Raw genomic sequence first — 27105 nt, 5'->3', positions numbered from 1 at the left:
CTGCCCAATTTCTGTTTCTTATTTAAACTTTTAAATTTTTCAATAGATTTACAAACTATCTAAACAGATTTTCGAGATATGATTTTTAAATTTTAGAAAAGATCAAATATTGCGAAAAATTAGATAAGATTTAGAAAATATATATAAACTCAGTGTTAATAGGTTTCACTGAGAAAACTCAAAACAATCGATAATATAAAAAAGTTAATTTTTTAAGATTGTCGATCTCGATCAAGATGAACTAAGAAAAACTATTTTAACGAGTTTTCTAGAAGGTGTTAATTGTGAAAGACAAAAACATCTTATAGTTATTTTTTACCATTTCCCCATTAACCGAGTTCTTGAACTTTAGATTTTTTTTTATAGTAGTTTGATTACCTTTATATATATATATATATATATATTAAAAAAAATTCTTTCATGTCCTTAAAATTTTATTTTTTTAAATCCATAGTCTTTGAACACAAAATTGAGAATGGGAAGTTAAATTGTAAATTTAGTCCTCTATAATTTCAAAAAAAAAAAAAATAATTAGAGTTTAGTCCGTATGATATATGATTAGAATTTAATTCTTATAATTTGATAAAACTCTTAGAAATAGTAGGGATTATTTACGAGATTTTATTAAACTATAATTTTCAAAATTATAAGGTCTGAATTCTGACTTTCTCCAAATTATATGGACTCAATTTATAATTTAACTAAAAAAAATTATGTTCTATTAAACATAACATTAGATTCGACATTAAAAAAAATGTGAACATGTTAAGACCTATTGACTATCAAATGTAAAATTGAATTTTCAAGAATACTTCAAAAAAAAAAAATTGAGACTTGTTAGTTATTAGATACTTTTCACAACCAAACACAAATAAGCAGGAAAGCTCAATACTAAATTTATAACTATTTTTTTTATTTGTATAGTTTAATGGTGGTGAAAATTTAAATGTCTAACCTTTTGCACAAATTAAGTTCAATAAATGTAATTTATAAAGAGTATGATTGAAAATATGCTAACTTAGAAGTTCAAAATGTCATAGGTTGTGGATGTGTATGAATGAAATCTAAATTTTAGACATTGATTCAACCTAATTCAATTATTACGAAATTGGCGTAATTTAATTGAAGGTTTGTTTAGATTGACTATAGAAAAAAAGTGTTTTTAAAAAAAAAATCATTTTTATTTACACTCTTTTGATAAAAACTGGTTATCAAACATTTCAAGTTTTTTCTAAATGACTTATTTACATAATTAAACCCTTAAAAAATTAAACCAAACGCATCCAAAGTCATCCCTAAAATTTTCTCTCTTTTTCCTCTTTTCCTGCTTGTTCTATAAAATCGTAAAATCGGAAGAGAAACTACATGATCGTATATTCTAGACTGAGTTTATTAGAAGAGAAACTACATGATCTGATCTTAGTCTGCAGAATGTGTTGAGTGAATTTGCCAATCATTCAAGGTGGCGAATTCAACATGGAGTAAAATGATGCCAATTTAGAGCATCATTAAAAATTTGTTGACATTTCCTCCATTTTCATGCAGTGTTCACAGTTTGGTGTTTACAATGAAGCATTGAACACTCAGCATTGAGAATCAAATAACAGTTTTCCTCTTTACAATAAGAATCGGAGATCTAATATACGTATTGACTATTTACAGCCCAACCAGCAGGTACCATTAATACAAAACCTTGGAACTGCAGTTTCTCGGCGCTACCCTGCTCCTCAAGTGAATCACAAAATGATGACACATCCTCAGTATCGTCGAACATCAGCTGGACAAAAAATGGCAGCCAAAGCATTGCAGAAGGCATAGTCATTTCATCATTGGAAAAAGGTATGGTCTAGGCTGGCCTGGTAAGTTACTGGGGTTCTCTACAAGTCAATTCCAGCTTCCTCCAGCGCAGCTGCCATTGAAGCCGAGGCCTCTTCTAGCGTCCGCTTCTTCTGAACGGTGTCGAAGGCCTCTATTACATCCCCTACCTCCCAATCATTATAGTCCTCCATTCCAACTCCACACTCCAAGCCAGCATTTACCTACAGAAAAGAGCAGTCTTTTTGTGAACTTCCCAAGGAGGAAAATAAAGTGAGAAATATTAGAGGAACTTGTACTTGAAACACTACATCAATCAATTTCATAAAATCTTTTGAAACAAAGCCCGATATGTCAAACAGGCAGTTGACATGAGGCATTATGGTGATGATTTTGCAGCCATCGGATGGTATTTAACCTAGAGGTCAACACCCGAGTCAAAAATAGCATGGGAGAATGAAAAAGAAAACCACTCAACCTAATGGCACTAGACTTTTAACCATCATTGGTGCTATAATCACATCATGTATGAGTAAAACATCAATGACTGTGTTAGTAATATAATATTAAATTTGCCTTCACCCATAAACTTAAACTTTTGGGTCGATTGGTGATTTATGACGGTATCAGAGTAGATGGTCCAGGAGATCCAGCATTCAAATCCCTGCAGTGTTGCTTCTTCCCTAATTAATATTGATTTTCACTTGTTCAATCTTATACATATTTTAACCCACAAGTCAGGAAAGGTGTTAGTAATATAATATTAAATTTGTCTTCCTCCATAGCTTAAGTTTTTGGGTGAATCGGTGACTTAAAAGAATATTGTAGAGTGTTAAATAATATATAATTAAATTTATCTTCACCTATTAACTTAAGTTTTTGGGTCAATCGATGATTTAAAATGGTATCAAAACAGGTTGGTTCAGGATGTCCTGTGTTCAAACCCCTGCAACGTTATTTCCTCCCCAATTATATTATTTCCACTTATTTGGCTCTTCTTTATATTTCAAGTCGAGTATTAAATGATATATAATTAAATTTACCTTTACTTATTAGCTTAAGTTTTTGGGTCAATGAGTGATTTAAGATAGAACTTGACCCAAGGGAAGTAGAATTTTTTAAGGGTAAACTGGGTAGTGTTGCTGAGGTACAAAAATAAGTTTTTATATGGTGCCTTTTACCAGAACATTTTTGGTACATTTCTCTGTTTTTTTAGTGGTCAGATTGATTGGAGGGAGTTCTTCATAACTGGATTGGAGATGGAATCCTTACAACCTTCCCTCAATTAGGAAAAACTAGTGCAAGGATTATTACATACCTCTTTCACGATTTCTTTAACCCGTCGCAGTGAATCAAGTTGACCACTATACGCCGTCTTACCCTTTCGCACAACCCGGATGCCACAGCCCTTTACCAGCTTTCCTTCTACTACCATGCATCCAGCAACAAGACCACTGCCACTACTGAATACTGCACGGACTTCGGCCGATCCTATAGGTACTTTTTCCTATTAAAAACAAATGACAGATTTCAGCTAATACATCTTTAGCCATTGAAATTAGAAAGAAATTAAGACCCATATGGCAAAAACAGAGGACATCATTTCTTACACCATGGACAGACGACAGAGTGAGTCGAGATAAATCAAAACAATATAAATAAACGTACTATAATCACAGGGACTGACAAGAAGAGTATTCAAGTTAACCACGTTAAAAGACAAAAGTTTCAGGAGCTTTCATTGTGTTGTATTTTTGTCTTTGTTAATATAATAAATACATGAATGAAAGGGCAGAATTCAGAGTTAAAACAATAGTCTTCCTGATTAACTGTTCATAAAAAGATTGTCAAATAATCACATTAATTAAACAGTGAATATCACAAATGACTTTGAAGTAAAGGTGCATAAAGATACAGAAAACCAAGTCGCAGATCTATACACAAGGATTAAGACATATTCGAGCATGAACCTCTCTTGTAAATAACAATCAAAACGAAACTTGCTTCACAAACTTGTGTACTATGTTGCTATAGCTTGGAAATGCAAAACTTTTAAGTACTGACCTCTACAGGTTCTAGGAGTCCTTCCATTGCGTTCCGCACATCATCAATAAGCTCGTAAATAACTCTATAGAGCCTGATCTCGACACCTTTATTTTCAGCATAACTCTTGACAGAACCTGGCGCTTTAACATTAAATCCTAAAACTATGGCTTTGCTTGCAACTGCAAGATCAATATCGCTGGAGCTCACATCGCCAGTTGCTTGCAAAAGAAACTTTAAAGAGACATTTTCTTGCGGTAGCACCTGAAGGGCTTGTCTTATAGCCTCGATTGATCCCTAGTCATTATCAATAATAAATAATGATAAAAATGGAAAATAAATAAATTTAAATTTAAATTATTTGAAAAATAAATAATATATATATATATATATTAAATTAAAAAATTAAAAAAAAAAAAAAAAAAAAAAAAAAAAAAAAACTAACCCTTCAATGTGATTCACTAAACTTGTAATATTGAATGCTTTTAGACTAACAGAATAAAATACCACAAGTGCAAGAAACCTATAATATTAGCATTATTCTTATATTGAATGCTTTCAGACTAACAGAATAAAATGCCACAAGTGCAAAAAACCTTAATACTGGCATTATTCTTACAACAACAGCTTTTACTACTTTTGATTGAAACTCAATGATCTACCTAATATTAAGGATGTGGTGAAGGGAAACAAACTGTAAGCACAGATCCTGTCATTGAACATATTTGTCTTCTTTTTTTTTTTTTTCCTTTTGTTTTTTTATGACAACTTCTGTGACACCTTCCAATTGTGTCCAGAAACCTTGATATTCAAGGCCGTAGGTCTATAAATTGAGCATTATTTTAAACTTAATTTTAACAACTTTTGATCTCTGAATAATATAGAAATTATCGCTGTGAACGCAATTATACAACAGTTTTATACTAATACCAATCCAGTTCTTGTCTTCTTAGAACTCAAGGATACAGTAGTACAACTTATAGAACAAATCCTATTCAAGTAAGGTCTTTAATACCAATCAAGGTCTTAAACTAACATTACTTCAAACTTTATAGCTTTTCCAACAACGGTAGTCTAGAGACCCAAAAGGTTCATCCATCAAGATAGATTTCATTTTAACCAAGCGGAAAAAAAAAAAAAAAAAAAGTTTTAAACTAAAATACAGATGAATCTAGAAAACAGAAAATAATTATGAGTAAAAGAAAAATAATGTCCTCCTCTACGTACCTGAACATCAACCTTCATAATTATGTTCAGTTGATGTAAGTCTAACCCAGACTGCTTTCCTGATGAAACTGCTGAAGCTAAAGAAGAAAGGGTAACCTTCCCATCTCCAGCCTTATCTGATATTCGTTGTGACCGCAAGGCCTCGGCACGCCACTCTGCCTTTTCACGAGCAGTATCAAGAGAATCAACAACCTCAAATACATCACCAGCAATTGGCACAATATTTAATCCAATGACCTGCAGATCGATTGAAAACCGGGAAACCACTGAATTAGATTATCAGCACAAGAGGAATTTTTTATAAAGGAATATCTACAGAGCAATACTCTTTATGGATGCGGCTTAAATTTGCTTTTAACATTAAAAAAAAAAACCTCAATTAAATTCCTTTCCATTGTTCTTGCAGATGTAAATCAAATCTAAACATATATAAACATAATGTTTCGTGTCCATGTTCAACGTGCGAAGGATCAATTTGTTATTTCCAGGAACAAAAGAAAAAAAGGGAAAAAAAAATGGATCCTTGAGAGATGGGGGAGAGTCAGCTTCCTTTTATTTATTTCCATGAAGTTGCTAAATTGAAAAAAAAATGGATTTATAGAAAAACAAGTAGTAACAATCCACAAACCTGTACTGGTAAAGAAGGTCCAGCTTCGTCAACTCGTTTCCCGCTATCATCAAATAAAGCTCTAACCTAAAATAGGAACACAGGCATACTAACTCCTTAGAAATGGTTGTAACAAAAACATAATAAAATGAATGCAGATTAGCTTTACAATTATTTGTGGCACATAATAATAAAAGAAAAATGTATAAACAAAAATTCCAAAGCACCTACCTTCCCAAAAGCCTCCCCACATACTACAACGTCCCCTCTTTTAAGGGTTCCATTCTGTACAATAAATGTAGCAAATGGTCCTTTTGCTTTGTCAAGACCTGCCTCAATGACGGTCCCTTTCGCACTTCTAACGGGATTTGCCTTCAATTCTTGTAACTGAACACGAACAAAATTAGACAACATACATGATATAGTTTATGAGAGTAGGGAATAAACGGCAGGAAATTAATCTAAACATAACTTTTAACATGTGCTTTCCAAATACTGCAAGAAAATTAATCAAACGATAAGGTGAGGTGAATTGAGGCTGTAAGCTACCAAAGGCTGGGATAAATATAGTGTGTGCCTTCAACTAGCAAAAGTGTACCCGGCAGCCATGGTGAGATTGGAATTGGATTTATCATCAGCTTGTCAAATTATTATTAGGTCCCATACAATCATCAAGGCACAATATGGTATAAAATTCACCGCTTGTGTCACCAGCACAAATAAATAGAAGATTTTGGATCCGAAGCACCCTTTTGGGGCAATATTTTATGAAAAATGAAGATCTAAAATGACATAAAATTGAATTCTTAGCTGTTAAATCAGAAATTATGAGAATTGTCAGTCGAAACAACGGATGACAAATGTTCCCAGAAGACACATAAAATTGACCTCATTCCAATAATTTAAGTTAGACGAAACAAAACCAAAGGCAAACCTAGTTTTGTACATCACTCTGGATCTATACTAATCACACCTACAGGATATAAACATGGCACACACGAACGCATGTATATGAGAGAAATGGGGCAGGATTTGAAACTTGTAAATACTGATCATGATGAAAATAGCCAGAGCCACCACAGTTGGATTATTTCAAGATGTCAAAATACTAAAACCAACACAATATAAATGGTAAAATTTCACTTACCTCAGCAAGAAGCATTACTGTTTCCAACAGATCATCCACATTCAGCCCTTTAAGAGCACTAATCTGGTGGAAAATATTAAGGGTAAGTTTGCAAATAGATAAAAACCATTGAGATATGCAAGGTCAATTTCTTCGTTTGAGATATATTTACCTGCACCATAGGGATGTCACCGCCCCAGTCTTCAGGCATTAAACCGATAGAGGAAAGCTCTTGCATCACTCTATCTGCGTTAGCACCATCTTTGTCAATCTGGCAAAATATGGAGGAAATATGATATTAGTCAATAATTTCTAACTTCTAAGTTTTCACTAGGACATACAACATGCTTATGTCGGGAAATTTATTGGGTTTTTTTCCCCTATAAACATATCTACACAATTGTACAGTGGAGATATGAGGAGAGATGTTTCTACTGTAGACATGCCTTATTTATTGCAATCACTATTGGTACTCCAGCCGCTCTTGCGTGAGCTATAGCCTCATTTGTCTGAGGCCGGATTCCATCATCAGCAGCGACCACAATGATGGCGATGTCTGTCACCCGAGCACCACGAGCTCTCATGGCTCCAAACGCCTACAGGAATGGACATTATACATCATCTGAACACAGGGATGGTATATACAAATCACAGTTCCTGTTTGAGAAAATTACGCCACAAAAAAAATGCAACAGATAACAAGTTGCCAAAATTTCATCCAATGACAGTGAATACACCAAAAAGGCAGAAAATACAAAACATCATAGAAAATGCCACTTTAGAAAGACATGGCATGGGTAACATATGGATTGTGCAAGTAGGTACCTCATGGCCTGGAGTATCAAGGAACACGCATGGCTGCAACTTGCCATCAAGTGGCACCATCACCCTATAAGCACCAATTCCTTGAGTAATCCCACCAGCTTCTGAAGCAGCTACCTATGGATCAGTAGCCCTTGAACTTTAGAGGTGACGTTACTAAAATACTAAAATCATTAGCAAAAGATTGAAAACATCACGAATTAGCTAATATCTTCTTTACATTAATAATTTTCTTAGTGCAGTCATCTTCATTCCCCACCCCCAAAACCTCCCAACAAGCCACTATCCACGAAAAAGAAGAAAGAAAACAACTGATCTCAATTTGACAACAAGAGAGAAATGGGAAAAATAGGTACCAACTCTACCCAATAACTATTTCATTAGAACTTCATAAGTCTATTCCAGAATGAAAAAGCATCAAGAAAGAAGATTACGCTATCACAATTACCTTGCTCCTGCGGATGTAGTCCAAAAGTGTAGTCTATCCAGAGAAGAGAAAAATAAGATTCATGAGATTTGAAATTAAAAAATAAATAAAAAAATAATAATAATAATTAATTAATTAAAATGAGAAAAAAAAATGCAATAGCTTAGTTTTTTAAATTTTAGCATTAAAATAAAATCCCAAAAACTAATGGGAGAATGAAAGCCATCAAGATACCTTGCCATGGTCAACATGTCCCATAATGGTGATGACCGGAGGCCTGCTTTGAAGTTTATCCAGATCTTCTTCATCAAAAATATCCCTCTTTTTAGCCAACTCTTCAACTCTAACCGGATCAACGTCTATGGTCTCCACATTATACTCTTTGCAGATCATCTTCACTATATCTTTATCTAATGTTTGCACGCCATCAGGCTTAATCCCCTTTGAATATAAATACCCAAGAATTTCACCTTCACTGATGGCCAAATTGTATGCCAATTCCTCAAGTAACATACCACTTTCTTCAACTTCTAGAATTTCAACTTTCACAGGGGCAGCATCTTTTGAAGCCTGGATTCTTGCTGCCTTCCGGCTCGCCTTGCTCCATTTCCTTCCTTTTCGTGCTGTAGTCACACTAGGAATGGAAACATCATCAGGGATTTCAACATCATCTTTATCATTATCAACCATTCTCCTTCGTGGACCTCCTGATGCAACACTCTTCTTGCGGTAATCATCCTTGACCTTTCCAGGAGGAGGGGCTTTTCCAGGTTTTGTTGGTGCTAATACAGCTTCAGGAATAAAAGGATCAACTACAGGCTTCTTTGAAGCATATTTGTCAATCAGAATTGGCTTTCTCTCTTTTGTCTTTGCTGCTGTATTAGTTTCATCATCTGCCGTAACAGTTGCTGCCCCCACATCCTTCAAGACAACTGGTTTCTTTAATGGAGGTCGGGGTGCTGCCAAAGGCTTTTCTTGTAATTTTGGTTGTGGTTTCACCGGTGGTTGAGGGGGTCGAAAAGCAGCACGTGATTGAGGCTCTACCTTGCTAGCTCCCCCTGCTTTAGCTTCAACTTCGCCATTAGGCTTAGATGGCTCTGCTATAATCTTCTGCACCGATGCAACTGTATCTCCCTTCCGCCAAACACTTTTCAAAGTTTTAGATTTTCGATTTGCCATTGAGTTTACTGGCTTTGAATTAGAGCTCGAGCTTGATGTTGTTGGCTTATCTACACCTCTTCCTGGTTTCTTATTACCCAACTTCGGAGTCTCTAGCTTTTCAGCCTTTTCCAATACCTCTCCAAGTGACTCAATCACCTTGCTCCTTTCTTCTTCATCATCCAACAATTTTCTGTTACTGTTAGAATCCCCATTAGTTCTCGGAGATTCCCATGATACTTTATTTAAACCCACAAGGGGCTTAGACTCTGCAGCTTTCAGTACTGGCTTAGGGGCTGGCTTGAGAAGAAAATCTGTGTTGCCATCTTCTTTACTTCTTCTATAAGAATTAGAATCGACAGAGATGGCATTGCCTTGATCGGCAACAAAATCGGTTGTTGTTGTTGTTGAATATTTACAAAGAGGAAATGATACATAATACCATCTATTACTTCCTTTAAAACCTCTTCTCGATAAACAAACTCCACGAAACTGTGAACGAGGCTTCTCTAATGATCCTACCACTCCAACACCTGCCAAATTGAACAAGGAAGCCACAGACGCCATTGTTCCTGTTCCTTGCATATTTCCAACTAAAATTAGCATGTGGGTCTTCTCTCACCCAATCAATCAATGGCTCCAAACAACCCCATCAAACAAAAATTGCCCTGTATCCACTTCTCTCCAAATGGGTCTAAAAGAATTGCAAGTCTTTTGATTATTTTCAAACCCAGAATTCAATCTGACCCAACAAAAGGGAATTCCCACAAGTCATAAGAGAAGTATATAGTAAAACAATCAAAAAACTGCTGGAAGCAAATGAAAAGGGGAAAACCCAATAGCAAGAAAATGGGTAATTTAGCAGTGGGAATGAGTTACCTGTTGAAGCATGCACGTTGACATTGAATGGCGTTTTTGGGTTGAATTAGAAGAGTTGTAGAGAACAGAAGAAGAGAGTGGTGAGTGAAAGAAAGTTGAAGAGGTTGGAGTGGATGAGGAATGTTTTGAAAACATATGGTGGTGAAGGCAAAGAAGGTAGAAATTTGGTGGTGGGCTTTAGGGAGATGGGGCTGTGAGCGTGTGTGGCTTTTTCACAGCCTATCGATTAACGTTTGAGGAGATAAGGCTCTCATATTTTTCGATTTCCCATCCACTGTTTCTCCCCTTTGTGTTCATATTATAATTTACTACTGTCACTCTTCTCCCGGGCTTTGATTTTGTTTTATATTTTACATATTTGATAAACAGTTTCGATTCTCTTTTTAAAAATTGTTTTCGAATTTTGCGATTTAATTCTAAAATTTAAAGCGCATAATTATACTTAAAAATATTTTTTAAAAACTATATATATAGTATTTTATGTTCTTAATTCAATTATCTTTTAAAATTAATATGCATTATATACTATATTATATATTATTATGATAAAAAAAATAATTATCCTGAATTTCTAACATAAAACAACTTCATAAATTAATTAGTAATGGGTTATATTTTTATATAGATGATTCAATTCCACTGGCTTTGATGTTGAATGACTCGATTCTAAAAAAACATCAATGAAAACCTACGTCATAGAGCACTCCACCACCTCATTATCATGTTAAGGACGTCTCATCCATCACGAAATGGTCGGAGCCCTAATGCAAATTTCATTTTTAATCATCGATTTGCTGATGATTGATTAAAAAGACGATTGTGTTGGTTTACAGAAACATGCAGTGAAAGAAAACATGATCATTAAGCATTCTAATTCCTCAATTTTAACATAAAAAATAAGTATGTTCATAGGGTATTAAGAGAGTTTCATTACATACCTTTGCTTTGAAGATCCTCTTCAAACTCGAAATTCAACTGCATTCTTCTCTAATTCTTGTCGTGAACCACCACTAGAGCTTTCCAACTATTCTCTAGAGGTCTTAGATTGAGTTGTAGGACTCAAAACAAGCTTGAACTTAGGGAATTGGAATAGAGGTTTTCTAGTTTTTCAGCTTGTTAAAGAACAACTTCTTCAACCTTCAAAAACTCAGCAATTTGGCAATTGCATCAGCTTTTCCATTCAATCAAGAGGGGTTTTATTACATGACTCTCATGCAAATTGATTACTTGAAGTGATTCCAACTACTCCTTGAATTTGGTGGTGGAATTATGTGTAATAATGTGACCTTAGTGGGAAAATCCCACATTAGGATTTTTCTCCATTTTCAATTTTTTTTTCCTTTTTATTTTGAAATTTGGTTTTTTTGAAATTTGGTTTTCAAAATCAAATTTTTTTTCCAATTTTAATTCTTTAATTAAAATTAAAATTTTATTAATCTTACAAAAATTAATTCAATAATCAATTTTTCTAATATGATTAATAATTAATAATTAATTAAACAATTTTATTAATTTTATTAATTTAATAATATCAAATATTAAATTAATTTTTCACCAATTCCATTACCATGAATCTCTATTCATTAAATTAATATTTATATATTAATCGATTCTCCAATTACGTTTAGTTCCAAAATTAAACGTGTAATTATATCACATATAATTACTAATTTCCTTAATTCGAATTTGAACGTTTCAAATCAACTTATCACGTTATTCTAAGATTAATTCATTTGTGAGCTAGTAGTGAAACCTAATGGACCTACAGATCATGGGCTCCAACAATCGTAGATTAGTTGGTTAAACTTTTTATACCGAATTAACCCTATCGAGTCACTCCACTAAAGCCCAGTAGTTGCACTCTCCTCATTGTAGATATATCGTGTTCTCTCGATATAACCATAATTAGTAAGTTAACTTTTCATAGATTGTTCGTAATAACGACTAGGTCAAAAGGTTGTTTTACCCCCGAGATTATCTTTTGTTTCTTAAGTTCCACTGATCCTCTAACGAACACTTTGTTTGTGATCCAATCAACAAACAAAATCCTTCTCGAGCCAATGAGAGGGTGGAGCCCCTTATTCAAGAAACGGAATCAGCACTTAAGGGAACAACCTCTCTACTATCCCTGAAAGCGAGTAGGAGTGAATTCCATCTTGCACCCTATGTCTTCAGCTATCTATCCAGTCTTACCCCTGAAATAGGAGGCATATTGAGCCGACGTTCTTGATCCAACCCTCACCTATGCAAATAAGGATAATCCTGAATAAATAGAAGTTCATAGTTAGCTCAATATTAAGAATAAGTTATGTAGGTCATCTTTTTGAAATAATTAGTCTTAAACAATAAACAGTATTATAAAGTAAGAGTGGCTTATTTCTTGGTCCGATCTTATGCAAACTCGTTGCACAAGACGCCCCCACTCCTCATGTCACCACATGAATGAATCGGGATCACTTTGTTTGCAACACTTTACAACTTCTTGTAACAACTTCAGAGTGGTCGCATCTGATAGTGTTACCAAAATAAGGCACCAAACCTTATTCGTATACTATAGATTATTTTGACTATTTACTCGAACCTGATCCACTCCTATGTCTCCACATAAAGTTCGATAACTCATGTAATAGTCATGAATGTTTTAGTTTATTGGATTCATTTTTCAAACGAAATAAGCAATTAATATATTCAATAACAACTATATCGATTTACATAATGAGTTTATTGTTTACAAACCACGAGTTTTAGGACATACAATCCAACAGATTGTTGATTTCTTTTTTTAAAAAAATGTATTTGAAATGAATATCACACTAAGACTCCAATTATTTCGTGATGGAAAATATGTCCCTAATGCGATAATACTCTCTGACATCAATATAAGGTTAATTTTCGTTTGTTCTTTTAGGATTGGATCATTCTCCATTAACACCATTGGGATTAGGTCATCCTTACAAAAACCTAAAAATCAAATATTTCAACTTGAAGTCGATAGTACAAGTTTTATTTCAGCTGATTTATACTCATGTTTACAACACATGCATTTTTTCCTCTATGAAAAAAAACTATGACTTCAATCGAGGTTTAAAATGTTAATCTCGTGACCTTATGAAAAATGTCATTTGTTTATCATATGAAAATTTTGAAAAATCTTAAAAATAAGACAATTCAAAAAATATATATATTTAATAAAATAAATGGCTTCTTACAGATTTGACAAATTAAGTTACTTATTACTTTTATAAAAATGGAAAAAACAAGTCAGCCCACGAAATGTAAAAAAAGTATTGATATACCTAATGTACACTTGATACACTTGAGCTACTAGTATATACTTGATAAACTTGATACACTGCTGATACATACTTGATAGACTATTGATATACACTTGATATACTATTGATACACGGTTGAAAATGACTAGTTATTTTAAATGTTTTAAATTGAAGGGCTTACGTAAATAAAGACTTGTAGCAATTTTGTAATTAAATAGATTTTCGTTAATTAGGGCTACTTTATAGCCCCATAGAGGAGAGAGAGTGAGAGAGAAAAGAGAGAGAGCAGGCACGCATATGACGACGTTTTCCCCTACCAACTTTGTGCCACCATCGATCAGCTTTACCACCTCCTTACCATCGTCGTCTTCACCACAATTGTCTCGTTCAACCTTTCCTCACTAGAGCTCACAAAGGGAGCTTACCGAAATGAAAATGGAAATCGACGAATGAGGTGGTTGACAATCAACGGACGAGCGGTGGTACGACGCAACAGGTAGCAGTGATTGGTCAAACGGCTTGGAGATGGAACATGAGAGTGAGAGAAAAGAAGATGGAACGTAAGGGTGAGAGAGATGGCTAAGAAATAATATGTGAAGATAAATAGATGTCGTATATGCAAATAGGAAAAATGTGTGACACGCTTGCAAATACCTAAACTCCAATGGTCACCTAATACAATTTCCCTAAAATAAACATTCAATATTTCAAGTTAGTTAATATTGTATATCTTTGCTATTTGAGTACTATTCTCTTTCTATGTTTGGTAGTTTCTTTTTTAGTGTAATGAAAATGTAGATAAAACACATGGACAAAAAATTATTACATTAATCATGAACTAATGAGTGGAGGATTTGGTGAATTTGAACATAGTTTGATTAATAATCCGTCTTTCTAATTTATAGACATGCAAATTCATAATGTTGTATTATTATCTTTTTAGTACAATAACTGCAGGGTAGGGGATTGAACCTCCAACCTCTAGGTACGGAGGTAGGGTTGACAACGGGACAAGGCGGGGCCAGGGATGTACTCCCCGTCCCCACCCCATGCCCCATTTTGAGGAGTCGGGGTCGGGGAATTGGGTATCGGGTCCCCGTGGGGAAAAATTCCCTGCCCATTAGTTTTTCTTTTTAATTTTTTATTTAAAATCAATAATTTTTTGTATTTCTATTGAAATAATACACTTTTTAGGTAACAAGTTAGTATTATTATCGTTTTATTTATTTAATTTAATGATAAAAAATATTTTAAAATTTAATAAAAAGTTAAAGTTAATTATATTACGGAAAAAATTAAAACAATTAAAAATAAATAAAAACAGTACCTTTATTTATATATATATATATATATATATATATATATGAAACAATATTATGAAATATTATTAAAAAAATTAAAAACAGTAACTTATATATATTGTTTTTAATTTTTTTATATTTTTTTAATTTTTTTTCATAACAAATCGAGGATTCCTCGACCCGATCGGGGTGGGTACCCGCGGGGATTTTTGCCAACCCTATACAGAGGTTATGTCAATATCATTTAATCAAATTCACGTTGGCCATAAATGTCTTATTTGTTGTAATAATAAATAAATAAATAAAATAAGGCATCATTCATCACATCTAATCTCGATCTATTGTTTCAATAATGGTTTATTTCGAAAAGTTTGTTTGTGAATGCATGCTCATTCCCTAAAATGAAGGTGAACTTGAAATTGATGTGATAAGAAAGTTTCATAATTATTTAATTTTTCAATATTGAGTTCAAAATATTTTAGGGACTGGTTGGGAGAGTTGAGATAGGATGGCTAGAGTTCTTATGTCCGTGGAGTTCATATATCTATGTTGTGGTGTAGAGTTATTTAGTATAGGTTCATATGTTTGTGTTTTGGAGTAGTTTGGGGCGCTGAGTTGAGATAGGATATATGAAGTTCATATATTTGTAGAGCTCATATATCTATGTTTGGGGTGCAAGGTTATTTGATCCGGGTTCATATGTTTGTGTTTGGGGTGCAGAGTTGAGTTCATATGTATGGCGTATCTGGTGCAATTTTTTTAACTCTTATAATCTGCATTTATGATTACTATTTTTGTTTTGAAATTTTTTATTCAATAATTCTACCCATATCTGTTTGAATAAAATATGGATTGCAATTTTTTTCTTTTAATTTTTAAGCTTCTCTTTCTTTCTTTCTTTCTTTCTTTCTTCTTCTTCGTTTTTTTTTTTTTTTTTGGGGTTAATAAACAACGATTAACCAACTATATTTCTTTGCAGATGGTTAAATAAAACAAGAAGCCAAAGAGAAATAAAAACATTTGATTCATATTTTTTCTCCATGAATTTCATCATCATCTTCTTCTTCTTTTTATTCTTATTTCTATTGTTGCTCCGTATTTTTACTTTGTCATGAATTTTTTTAATTGAATCTCCCTCATCATCTTAGTAGCCAATTGAATGCCACCACAATTCTTCAACAATTTTACTTTCAATTCCTCCAAATTTGGAGGATCGTTAGAGAACAAATCTCAAATTTTTATGAATTCTCACTACTAAAAAATACATATTTCTTGACACTTGAAATTCTAAATACATGACATTTTTTAGAAAAAAAATGTCAAGTAATAGGTTGTTTTTAAAGAATAAATCAAGAAAATGGAGAAAAAAATGGAGAAAAAAAAGTTGAGGGTAATTTTAATGAAAAACATCAAGAAAAATATAGAAAAAGGGGAGGTAGGAGACTTTTTGGATTTTTTTCACAATGACATAATACTTGACATTTAAAAGATGTCAAGTTTTAGGATTCATTTTTAGGAGCTTCAGTTTTTATTCCTTCTGCTTGCTGCGCCTTCTCCCTCTCAAACAAAACCCTGGCGATTTTTCTCCTCTTCGACCATCTCGCCTTTTCCCCTCTGACCATCTCACCTTTCTTCCCCCAGGTCACAATTGTGTCATCTCTGCACTTGTTGTGGTGTCATGTGGTTGCTAGAAGATGTAACAAGTCCTAGAAATTTCTCTGGCTTTTCTTCTCCACCGCTCCTCCAAGATCGAAGAAGTCCTAGCGATCTTTCCATCTTTGGTTCTGTGTAATGGGTCAGATTCAATACTCCGAGAATTACTTTTCTATAAGTAAATGTCTATAATTTCTCTTCCTCCTCTGCTTTTCGATTCAATATATTGTTATTTTCATCGACATTGTTTGATTCTCGTGGTTTTTGTTGATGTTTGTGTTGGGTTTTATGTCCTAAAAACTCGCAGTTTGTAAAATGATAAACATTTTCTATTATCAATATACTTGTTATTGATTTCATAAATTGTATGAAAGTCTAAATCCAATAAACTAAGATTCATGACTATTGTATGAGCTTGAATTTTATGTGGAGACATAAGAGTGGATCGGGTTCGAGTAAATAGTCAAAATGATCTATGGTACATGAATGAGGTTGGGTACCTTATTCTGATAACATCATTGGATGCGGCCTACTCTGTAGTTGTTACAAAGAGTTGTAAAGTGCTACATATGATATGATCCTAATTCGTACATGTTATGACATGAATAGTGGGGGCGTCCTATGCAATGAGTTTGCATAAGATCACGACCAAGAAATAAGTCACTCTTACTTTATAATGTTATTTACTGTTTAAGACTAACTATTTCACCTAGATGACCTAGGTAACTCGATCTTAATCTTGAGCTAACTATGAACCCCTGTTTATTCGGGATTGCCCTTAGATTTGCATAGTTGAGGGTTGGCTCAATAGCGCCGGCTCAATAAGACTCTCATTTCAGGGGTAAGACTGGATAGATAGCTGGGGACATAGGGTGCAAGACGGGGTTCACGCCTACCCGATTTAGGGATAGGAGAAAGGTTGTTCTCTTAAGTACTGAATCTAGGTCTTGAACAAGGGACCCCACCCTCTCACTTGGCTGAGAGAGTTTGGTTTAGTGATTGGATCACAAACCAGTTGTTCATACCGGTTTTTCATTAGAGAATCAGTAGTGACTTGAGGAATAAGATGTAATCTCAGGGATAAAATAGATATTTGACCCAGCCGTTATTACGAACAACCTGTGAAGGGTCGACTTGCTGATTATGGTTAAATCATGTGGACATAATATATCTACAGTGAGGGGAGTGCAACTATGGGCAACTAGGGGCTTTAGTGGAGTGACCCATTAGTTAATGAATGGGGATTAGGTCCGTGAGGTCCCCTACTAGCTCGTAACGGACTAGCTCTAGAATAGTGTGAAAAGTTAATTTGAAACGTTCAAATTAGAATTAAGGAAATTAGAAATTATATGAGATATAATTATATGTTTAATTTTAGAATTAAACGAAATAGGAGAAATTATATATTTAAATATGATTTAAATATATAAAGATGGATATGTGCTAAAATTAATTTAATATTTGATATTAAATTAATTAAGTTTTATTTAATAATTAATTTATGAAATTAATTAATTTTTCATTTTTAAAATCAAATAGATTTTTTAAATCAAAATTTGATTTTTGGATAAAATTGAAAAATTGGAAAACAAAAACACAAAATGGAAAAATGGATTTTTCCATTATCCATCTTTGAAGTAGCTCACACATAAGGCAACATCTTGGCTTTGTCTTCTCCTAGCATGAGCTGCAACTCATGCAGCTCTTCTCTTTGCATGTTGATCTGTAATATAATGAAGAGATTGGAGTGAAAATCGGGCATGCAATCAAAAGAGTTTTGAGAGAAAAACTAGTTTGAAGAATGGTTCTTCAACAAGGTTGTTGCACTGAGCTTTTCTCCTTCGTCCCTTGATTCAAGCTTGTTTTGAGTCCCACAACTCAATCTAGAGCACAAAGAGAATAGTGGGGAAGATCTTGAGGTGGTCTACAACAAGATATGGAGAAGATTGCAGCTGGAAAAGGAGCTTTGAAGAAGTTCTACAAGAGGTATGTTTTCAAACTCATTTTTCCTCCAGAAGCATGCTTTATATTATGTCTAAATTAGTGAATTTGAATGTTTAGATGATCCTTGTACTTCCGCTGCTATTGATATAATCCTACAGTTTGTTGTAGGCATGTTGTGTTTCCTCATTTACCGTCTTCTTCTTTTTCATCATAGTTGTAGTCGTTTATGTTCTTTGTTGGTTCCCTCGACCACGGTGCTTTTGTTTCGAATGAATCTCGCATTCGAATGTGTTCCAATAGTGGAGTTGTATGCTTCATCTTCCTTTGATTTTGTATTTTCTTTTCATTTGGTGATGCGTTTAATTGTTTTTGTTTGTTGTGGTGGTTCTCACTTTGTGCATTCGATGATGCAATGTCGATGACTCGTTTATGTTTCACTATTTTTTTTTTTTTTTTTTTGAAATTTTGGATTATATTGATTGGTTTTTGTTCATGAGAGGATTTGATGTACTTTTGGGGGAAGAAAGGGATTTTTGTGTAGAAAATAACTGGAAAAGGGGTTTATTTGATTGAATTTGGAGTAAGGAATTGTATGTCAGATTGGATTAATGAATCGCTTTTCGAGCTTACTCCTATTTATTTCAATGTTGTTAATTCAAGTAAAGGCCGTCGAGAGGCTTATTTCTGTGTTGATGAGAAAAGGGTTTGCACAATAATTATTTTATTATTAATTATGCAATTTGTTACAATATTATCATCGTAAATTATTTTAAACTTTTTTATATGTGACATATTTATAAAAGGTAATATATTAGGAGGAGGTCTTGTGTTTGAATTCCTTCTACAATTTGATTTTCTCTTCCATAATTTTATTTCTAGACCTTCTGAATTTTAAGTAAAATCTTGAAAAGTTGTTTATAATATTCAACCTTGTAATCTTTAAAAAGTGGATGGTTTTTTTACTTCTAAAGGTTATGTTTTTTTTTAAACTTTTAGATATCTATGTATTATTACTTTTGATGTTTGTTGGGATATTCAAATTTTCTTTCTTAAAAATGAATGCATTAGGGATGGTAAAGCTAGAAAAGTAAGCTTAAAAATGTTTCAACTTTCTTTTTGAGTAATTTAATTGGGCATTTGGTTATTGCATGTCATCAAAGGCTCCTGATGTAAGGATTGGGGGATTATTGATGACTGTTTTCCATGTTTGATCTTTGTATTGATTTTGGAATTAACGCAAATATAATGTTAAATTGTGAAGTTTTGAATGGTAAAGTCCATGGGTTGTATCAGATATTGAGATTAGAGGTAGCTTTGTTTTTAGAGGGAGAGCCAAAGTGAGAATGAGTGGCAAAAAGGATAAGGTACTAATTTTTCTTTTAATTAGTTTTCATTTCTTTTTCCTGTCGTTTTTACTTGCATTTTGTAGATCTTTAGCTGAGTTGGTAAATATTTATGTTGGACATTGTTGTTACAACTAGTTCTTGATTTAGTTTATCTTTCTCATGCGTTTGACTTGTATAGATTCATGTTGGGTTTTGATTTTTATGGCTTGTGTAAGACTTATTTCAAGGTAGAAATTAGATTTTGATTTTTTTTGTTTAGAAAGATATGTGATGCCTACAGATGCATTTTGAAGTTCTTGGTATTGAACTTTGGAATAGGGGTTTAATCCATATTTTGGTGGTTGACCTTTTCTTTTAGGTACGTGGAAACTTGAATCAATGTGAGAGGTTGTTTGGATTTCATGTAAATTGTAACACTGTTAGGAGGAGACTAAGATCATGGTTTTATAGATTTTGTAAAGCTCTCGGCCAATTCAAACTTCAGATGCAAACAGGTTTGGTCCTCCTATTCTTTCTGTTGTTCTCCTTGGACTTGATGTAGTGAATCCCTTCCCCCCCTAAAAAAAATGTTTGATTTTGTACTTGTTGTGTGATTAAAGTATGCTTTTTAAGCATTTCTTTAGTGTTCAAAATATTTTGGAGCTTAATTGTGTGATTGAAGTTTGATCTGGAGTTTAGTGTGATTAAAGTATACTTTTAAACTTTTGTTGATCGAGTTTGAAAAGTAGGCATTTAGTTGTTATCTTTCTATGTGTTAGTGTTAAATTTTATTATGTTGATGGATCTTGGGATTTTTTCATTATTACTTTTAAGTATAAGATAGATGTTATTTTATTCTTGTGATTTTGAGACTTTTAAAAGAAAAGTACAGTATATGGAGATATGACAAAAGCTTTTTAACATATATATTGTATCAAAGTCGGTTCAACGAGCTTGAAGATTAAATTAGAATTGCCAAGGTATTGATTGTATATGCGAAATTGGGTATTTCTTGATATGGTTTTATTTTATTTTTTTTATCTTAAATTTTTGTCGTGCCTATTGAATTTTATTGGGTTGTATGTCTTAAAACTCGCAGTTTGTAAATTTAAACATATTCTATTTTAAATAAAGATGTTATTGAAATTTATTCAATAAATATGTTATTGAATATGTAAATTGCACTTGTAAAAGCCTAAATCCAATAAACTAATATTCATGATTGTTACATAAGTACTTGAATTTTATGTGGAAACATAAAATAGATCAAGTTTAAGTAAATAGCCAAAACGATCTATAGTATACGAATAAGATTGAATACTTTATTCTGATAACACTATTGCATGCAACCCACTTTTTTGTATTTAGTATAAACGATGTGATCCTGAATCGTTCATATGGAGACATGCAAGTGAATGCGTCCTATGCAATGAGTTTGCATAATACCGGACCAAGAAACAAGTCACTCTTACTTTATAATGTTGTTTATTATTTAAGACTGACTATTTCGAAGCGATGACCTATGTAACTCGACCTTAGTCTTGAGCTAACTATGAACTATCGAATATATCTTTAGATTTGCATAGGTGAGGGTTGGCTCAACAACACCAACTCAATAAGTCTCACATTTCAGGGTAAGACTGGGTAAATAACTGGGGACATAGGGTGCAAGACGGAATTCACTCTTACTCACTTTTAGGGATAGTAGAGAGGTTGTTCTCTTAAATACTGATTCCAGATTTTGAACAAGAGACCCACCCTCTCACTGGCCAAGGAGGGATTCAGTTTGATGATTGGATCACAAACCAATTGTTCATTAAAGAATTAGTAAAACTTAATGAGCAATATGTAATCTTGTGGGTAAAACAACATTTGACCAGCCAGTCAATTTACTAATTATGGTTAAATCAAATGGACAGAAATATATCTAGAGAGGAGTGCAACTATTGACCTTTAGTGGAGTGACCGAGTAGTTAATGAATGTTGTAATTCGATTTAGAGAGTTTAGCCAATTAATCTCGGATTATTGGAACCCATGATCTGTAGGTCCATTGGGTTCCCTACTAGCTAACAAACGAATTAAACCTTATAATAAAGTTATGAATAAATTTCAAGTGTTCAAATTTGAATTAAGGAAATTAGTAATTATATACGATATAATTATACGTTTAATTATCATATTAAACGAAATTGGTGAATTGGATAATATTTAAATTTGATTTAAATATTAATTTCGTGAATATGGATTCATGATTATAGAATTGATGTTGAATAATTTGATATTTTATATCAAATTTTAATTTATGAAAATAGTTTAATTAAAATTAGTTTTATTCAAGATTAATTTTGGTTAAAATTAAATTATTTTTAGAATTTGAAATTTAATTTCAAATTAAAATTGATTTTATATTCAAAATTGGAAGAAAATGGGTTTTTCCTACTTTCTCCGATTTGACTTCCACCTCCTAGTTCCATGAGTTTAGTGAGCTCTTTAATGTCAATCTCTTGTGAGATTGGAGATTGCAGGAAACTATTAGATATATATGTGGTTTTATGCGGTAAAAGGATCATGCAAAGTTGAAGAAGATTGTTCTTCAACTTTTCATAAGACTTCAAAACCAGAGGACTACAACTCAAAATTCCCATAATTTAAGTCTATTTTGAATCCCACAGTCCAATTTAAGTTCCTAGAGAATAGTAAAGAAGATTCAGTGGTGGTCTACAATGTTTTGGTGTAGAAATTCAAGCTAGAACTTGAAGAATTCGAAGTCTTCAAAAGTATGTTTCCAGAAACCCTCTTTTTATCTTATGAACATGCTTACTTATATGCTAAAATTGATGAATTAGAGTGCTTAATGATCTGATTTCTTCTGCTAATTTCATGCCAACTCCAATAATTTCTGATGGATTTTGAGTATCAAGAGTTTCTCTTTTAGGCATGACTTTATAGTTGATACCTTCCGTTTCCAGTATTTTTGGACATCAACCAACAAGATTCGAAGATTTCTCAGAAATATTCTTGCAAAATCAACCAATCGATTATAGAACCACGACACTAGATACAAAATTAAAGTAGTTTAAAGTAATGTATCAAGTCTTTTTCTTAATACTTATGATTTCACTTTGAATCATGCAAATTGGGTATCCAAAACTTGATTTTGAAGTCGTCGGATGATTTGAGGATCACTAGATTTACCTTGTCGTTTAGACGAATGGTTGGAAGGTGCTGGATGCCATTAGATTGATGATTCACTTTGGCAAATCCATGACCAACTTGACGGGGTAATCAAAGACCATCAAGCCTTCGATACTAGTTTTTTTTTTTTTTTTTTTCTTGATTTGGTTTGGGGTAGTGTTTGGACATTACTCTTTGTAATCATCATTCATCAAATTTTATATGATGGAGAAGAACTTGATTTTTTTGTTGTTAAACTGGTGGGAATTTAGTTTTCTTTGTTGTTAACATAAAATTGTGAATATATATTATTTGTTTATATGGTTGACAATATTGAAAATGTCATTTATTTGGTAGATGAATATTGTTTGTCTTATACATCAACGTGATTGTTGGACCTCAAAACAAAAGCAATTATATATGTAATTTCTAATAATACATTTTTTTTAATAAAAAAAGGCATACAGACTTAACAAGCAAAACATATCAAGTATTCATTAAGTTGGTAGTTTTTTTATGTCAAGAATAAATTACATCTGACAAGTAAAACTGTCAAGTTATGAAAACCTTTATCCATAATAAGTGTAAAAAATTTAAATACTTGACACTTAAAATAAGTCAACAAATTTTATATACTCGACAGTTATAACATATCAAATAAATTACACTTTGACGCTTTCAGTCAATCAAAAAATTCTCTGATTCTCGATACTGGATTACTTGACGTTTTTAAAATACACTTATACATGCGAAAAAACGTCAAGTAATACAATTTTTGTGGTAGTGTCTTGTTGAAAAATGTTTCAAGAAAAAAAAATCTCTATTTTATGATTTTTTTTTTTTATATGTTACATACTTTTCAACTACATACATACTTTTTCAAATATTCTTAACACTCGGTTGATATGTGTATTCAATTAAATAAAAATATATTTTATAATTTTCTACGTATAATGTTACAATTAATGTAGACAAGATACTATTATTTATATAATCAACAACCTTATAACATATTTTAACAGTCTTCAGTCTTACAAATAGTCGAAAATTATTGTCAAAGTTGATTATCGAAGATGATTTTCACTGGAGTTTGTAATCAGATGTGGTTGTCAGAGCCTGAAGTTGGTCATATGAATGCGGTATTGGAGTTGGTCGTTGACTGTGGTTTTTGGAGCTTGGAGTTGATTATGTGAAAGTGGTTGTCGAAGTTGATAATCGAAGATGGTTTTTGCTGGAGTTTGAATCGGAGGTAGTTGTCAGAGCCTGAAGTTGGTCACATGAAGATGGTATTGGAATTGGTCGCCAGAGTTTGTTGTCCGAGGTGGTTGTCAAAATTCGAAGTTGGTCGTTCGGAGTTGGTTGCTCAGAGATGGTCATGGAAGATGATTTTCATTAGAATATGCAGTCGAATGTGGTTGTCGGAGTCTACGAAGCTAGTCGTCAAAGTTGGTCATCAAAGTTAGTTTTTCGGAGGTGGTTACGGGAGTCTGAAATTGGTCGTTAGAGTTGGTTGCGCAAAAGTGGTCGTCGAAGTTAGGTCATCAGAGTTGTCAAAGAAGTGGATTTCGGAGCCTGAAATTGGTCTTCGGAGTTGGTCGTCAGAGTAATCATCAGAGGTGGTTGTTGGAGCTCGGAGTTGTCCTCGGAGGTGGTTGTCGGAGCTCAAAGTTGGTTCCTAATGCGTGACAACAATAGTCGCCAACAATGACCGATGGGTGGAGCCATTGAAAACATTGGAAGAAGGAAGGGTTAAGATGACTTGGGATGAGTTGGTAAAATATACCAACTGATCTCCATCAATATTACATTGAAGTGGTATATTATACCAACTTAACTCATCTCATGTTGACTTGCCAAACATCCCTCGGTCTTTTCAAAATTCTCGTCAAAATTTGACAAGATAGAAATTTTCACCTATAAACTTTGTTCAAATAGAATATTTATACCTCATTCAACAAGATTGAAAATAAATTTGTAAAATTATTTTTAAATTGTGAATATATTAAATTACTAGTATAGTGGCATTTCGAATAACTAGACAAAATAACTTAACAACACATTTTCAATCACTCAAATTTAATTTAGTTTTCAATTTTACACTAATTTTCATATTATAATTTTAATTTGAAAGATAAAAAAATATGTTTTACTATAATTTTGAAAATGACAAAAGTGATTTTAGTCATTTTAAAATTACTCCCAAACATAACCTAAGGATATTAAATATTGAATCAAATAAAGTTGAGCGATTTTGGTGCAATGAAATGGATACTTTGATCATTAGACTAGTATATACTTTTATTATTAATATTTTAATTAATTAATTAATTGAATCTCAAATCTGGACTGTGGTGATTTTGATAAAATATATACATATGGCTTTAAAGAAATATATTTTCAAAATAAAGGATGATAACCAAACTTCATCATCCAATGGTATTTTTATGAAGGCGCCTTTTTAAATATTAATATATATATGTGTGTATTTTTACTATAAAGTAAAGGAAATTCCCTTTTATAAATAATATGTTTCCAAATCCCAGATATTTAATATATAAACTTATGAAATAATATATGAGATCCAAACGACCCTTGAATGTATATAGGTGAACTTAGTTTGAATAACTCAACGGAATCAATTTGGTTTTTTCTATTGGTCAATACAATTTTAAACTAAAAGAAAAATTAAATTAGGTATGTTATTTGATGATATTTTTTCTTTTACTGAGAAAATTGACAATACATAACGAGATAATTGTTCAGTAATGATCTCATAAAAATAAAATAAAATAATGGTAAATTGCAAAAACAATCTTCGAAATATGGTAGTAGTTGCAATTATACTCTTAAACTTTCAATTTTAAGAATTAGACCCTCAAAATTATATAAATGTTAAAATTGGGTCAAATTGGAGATTCAAACTTATATAATTGATAAATTATATCATTTGTATAGGTTTAAGAGTTCAACTTTTATCATCTGTGGGTTCGATTTCTACAATTATTATAAGTTTGGACCCAATTTTTACAATTAAAAATTTGAGAGTGTAATTATAACTATCATTTGCTTTTGTAATTTGTCCAATAAAAAAGAAAGCAAAAAAGTGTTACTAGATAATAGTATTGTTTTGATTGAGAAGAGTAAACAATGTATTATGAGGGAAAACTTAAGAACGAAACAATTTCATTCCTAGTGTCTCAAATCTCAATTTCAAAAATCTCAAAAAACAAAAAACAAAAAAACAATGACAAAACAAAAAGTGCAAGAAAGAAAGAAAAAATGGAGAGTAATGCGTACCTAAATCGCAACCAAATTGGACTACGAGTGTTTCTCGATTTGTTATATTTACATAATTCACGTGCAATTTTATGAGGCATATGTTACAATTTCAATAGATTAAAACTATAACTATTTAATATGATAATTTCGATGTTTTAATTATTTTAAATGGTAAAACTACTTAAAATATTTTTAAGTATAATAAAATATCATTGGATCGTGATAGATATCTATCAATGGACGATAGATCGCAATAGTGATATTTTGTTGTAAATATTTTGATTTATTTTACTATATTTGAAAACAAACATTCTAAATATTTAGGTAATAAATTTATATGTTACAAATAAATTAATTATTATCATATTAATAATTTGTTTGTTGTTTACTCAGAACTACGTGCATTGCAAGTGTTTCATAATGTTGGAAATAAAATGTACATGTATAAATTGAAATAAAAATCTTCTACTTAATACTTGTTTTTTCTTTATATTTTTAAAAATCATATTACTCAAAACAATTTTGAATTAATATATGTTTTCAAACTGTTTTTAAAGTTTTTTAATTGGTTTTTTGATCTCATAATTCAAATATTTGGTAGTAAGATAATAAACAAATAAATAATATTTGCATTTATAAGAACTTTGAAATAAAAGTTCATCACTTTTATTAGAAATAAAAAACTACTTTTATTACATTGAATACAAAATTATACATAGATGAATTGTTATATATTTACAATAAATTTGAAAACAGGAAAAAAAAAATACAAAAGCATGCAAATGATAAATTATTATAACCCGACTCATTGGTGTGCATTAAAAAAAAAAAGTGAAAAAAACTACAAAAACATAAAATAGTCAATCACTCTCTTCTTTGTCATCTCTAAATTGCTTGAATTTTTAACAAATTTCTTGAACTTCAAAAACAATGTCTTCTTCCCACAAATTCAATGTGAGAAATAATATATGAATGTGTGTATAGAATAGGAAAATAGCTACAAGAGCATATAAAAAATAGAAAATTTTTACAAATAGAAAAAATGTCAA

General features: G+C 32.1%; 1 protein-coding gene across 1 annotated transcript; it reads right to left on the bottom strand.

Moving 5' to 3' along the window:
- Nucleotides 1-1477: 1477 nt before the first annotated feature.
- On the bottom strand, nt 1478-10431 carry FUG1 (Translation initiation factor 2, small GTP-binding protein). Its single transcript, XM_039040312.2, has 13 exons — nt 10105-10431; nt 8302-9967; nt 8089-8121; nt 7644-7757; nt 7265-7414; nt 6991-7089; nt 6840-6902; nt 5924-6079; nt 5714-5779; nt 5086-5322; nt 3880-4155; nt 3134-3322; nt 1478-2039 (listed from the first exon to the last, which is right to left on the bottom strand). Exons 2-13 carry the CDS (start codon nt 9829-9831, stop codon nt 1878-1880), a joined length of 3075 nt encoding a protein of 1024 aa, XP_038896240.1. The 5' UTR covers nt 9832-9967; nt 10105-10431; the 3' UTR covers nt 1478-1877.
- Nucleotides 10432-27105: the final 16674 nt, after the last annotated feature.

This window comes from Benincasa hispida, chromosome 9 (genome assembly GCF_027475165.1).
Source record: "Benincasa hispida cultivar pf3 chromosome 9, pf3_genome.v1.1, whole genome shotgun sequence".
Taxonomy (NCBI): domain Eukaryota; kingdom Viridiplantae; phylum Streptophyta; class Magnoliopsida; order Cucurbitales; family Cucurbitaceae; genus Benincasa; species Benincasa hispida.
This window is presented reverse-complemented; position numbering and strand designations above follow the sequence as displayed.

Bases quoted from the DNA above. Each gene is read 5' to 3' on its own strand.
- FUG1 (XM_039040312.2), bottom strand. From the start codon at position 9,831: ATGCTAATTTTAGTTGGAAATATGCAAGGAACAGGAACAATGGCGTCT. The intron at 7,415-7,643 runs GTACCTACTTGC...CCATTCCTGTAG, and splicing joins TTGATACTCCAGGCCATGAG to GCGTTTGGAGCCATGAGAGC. The intron at 6,080-6,839 runs GTAAGTGAAATT...GTTCGTGTTCAG, and splicing joins CAGTAATGCTTCTTGCTGAG to TTACAAGAATTGAAGGCAAA.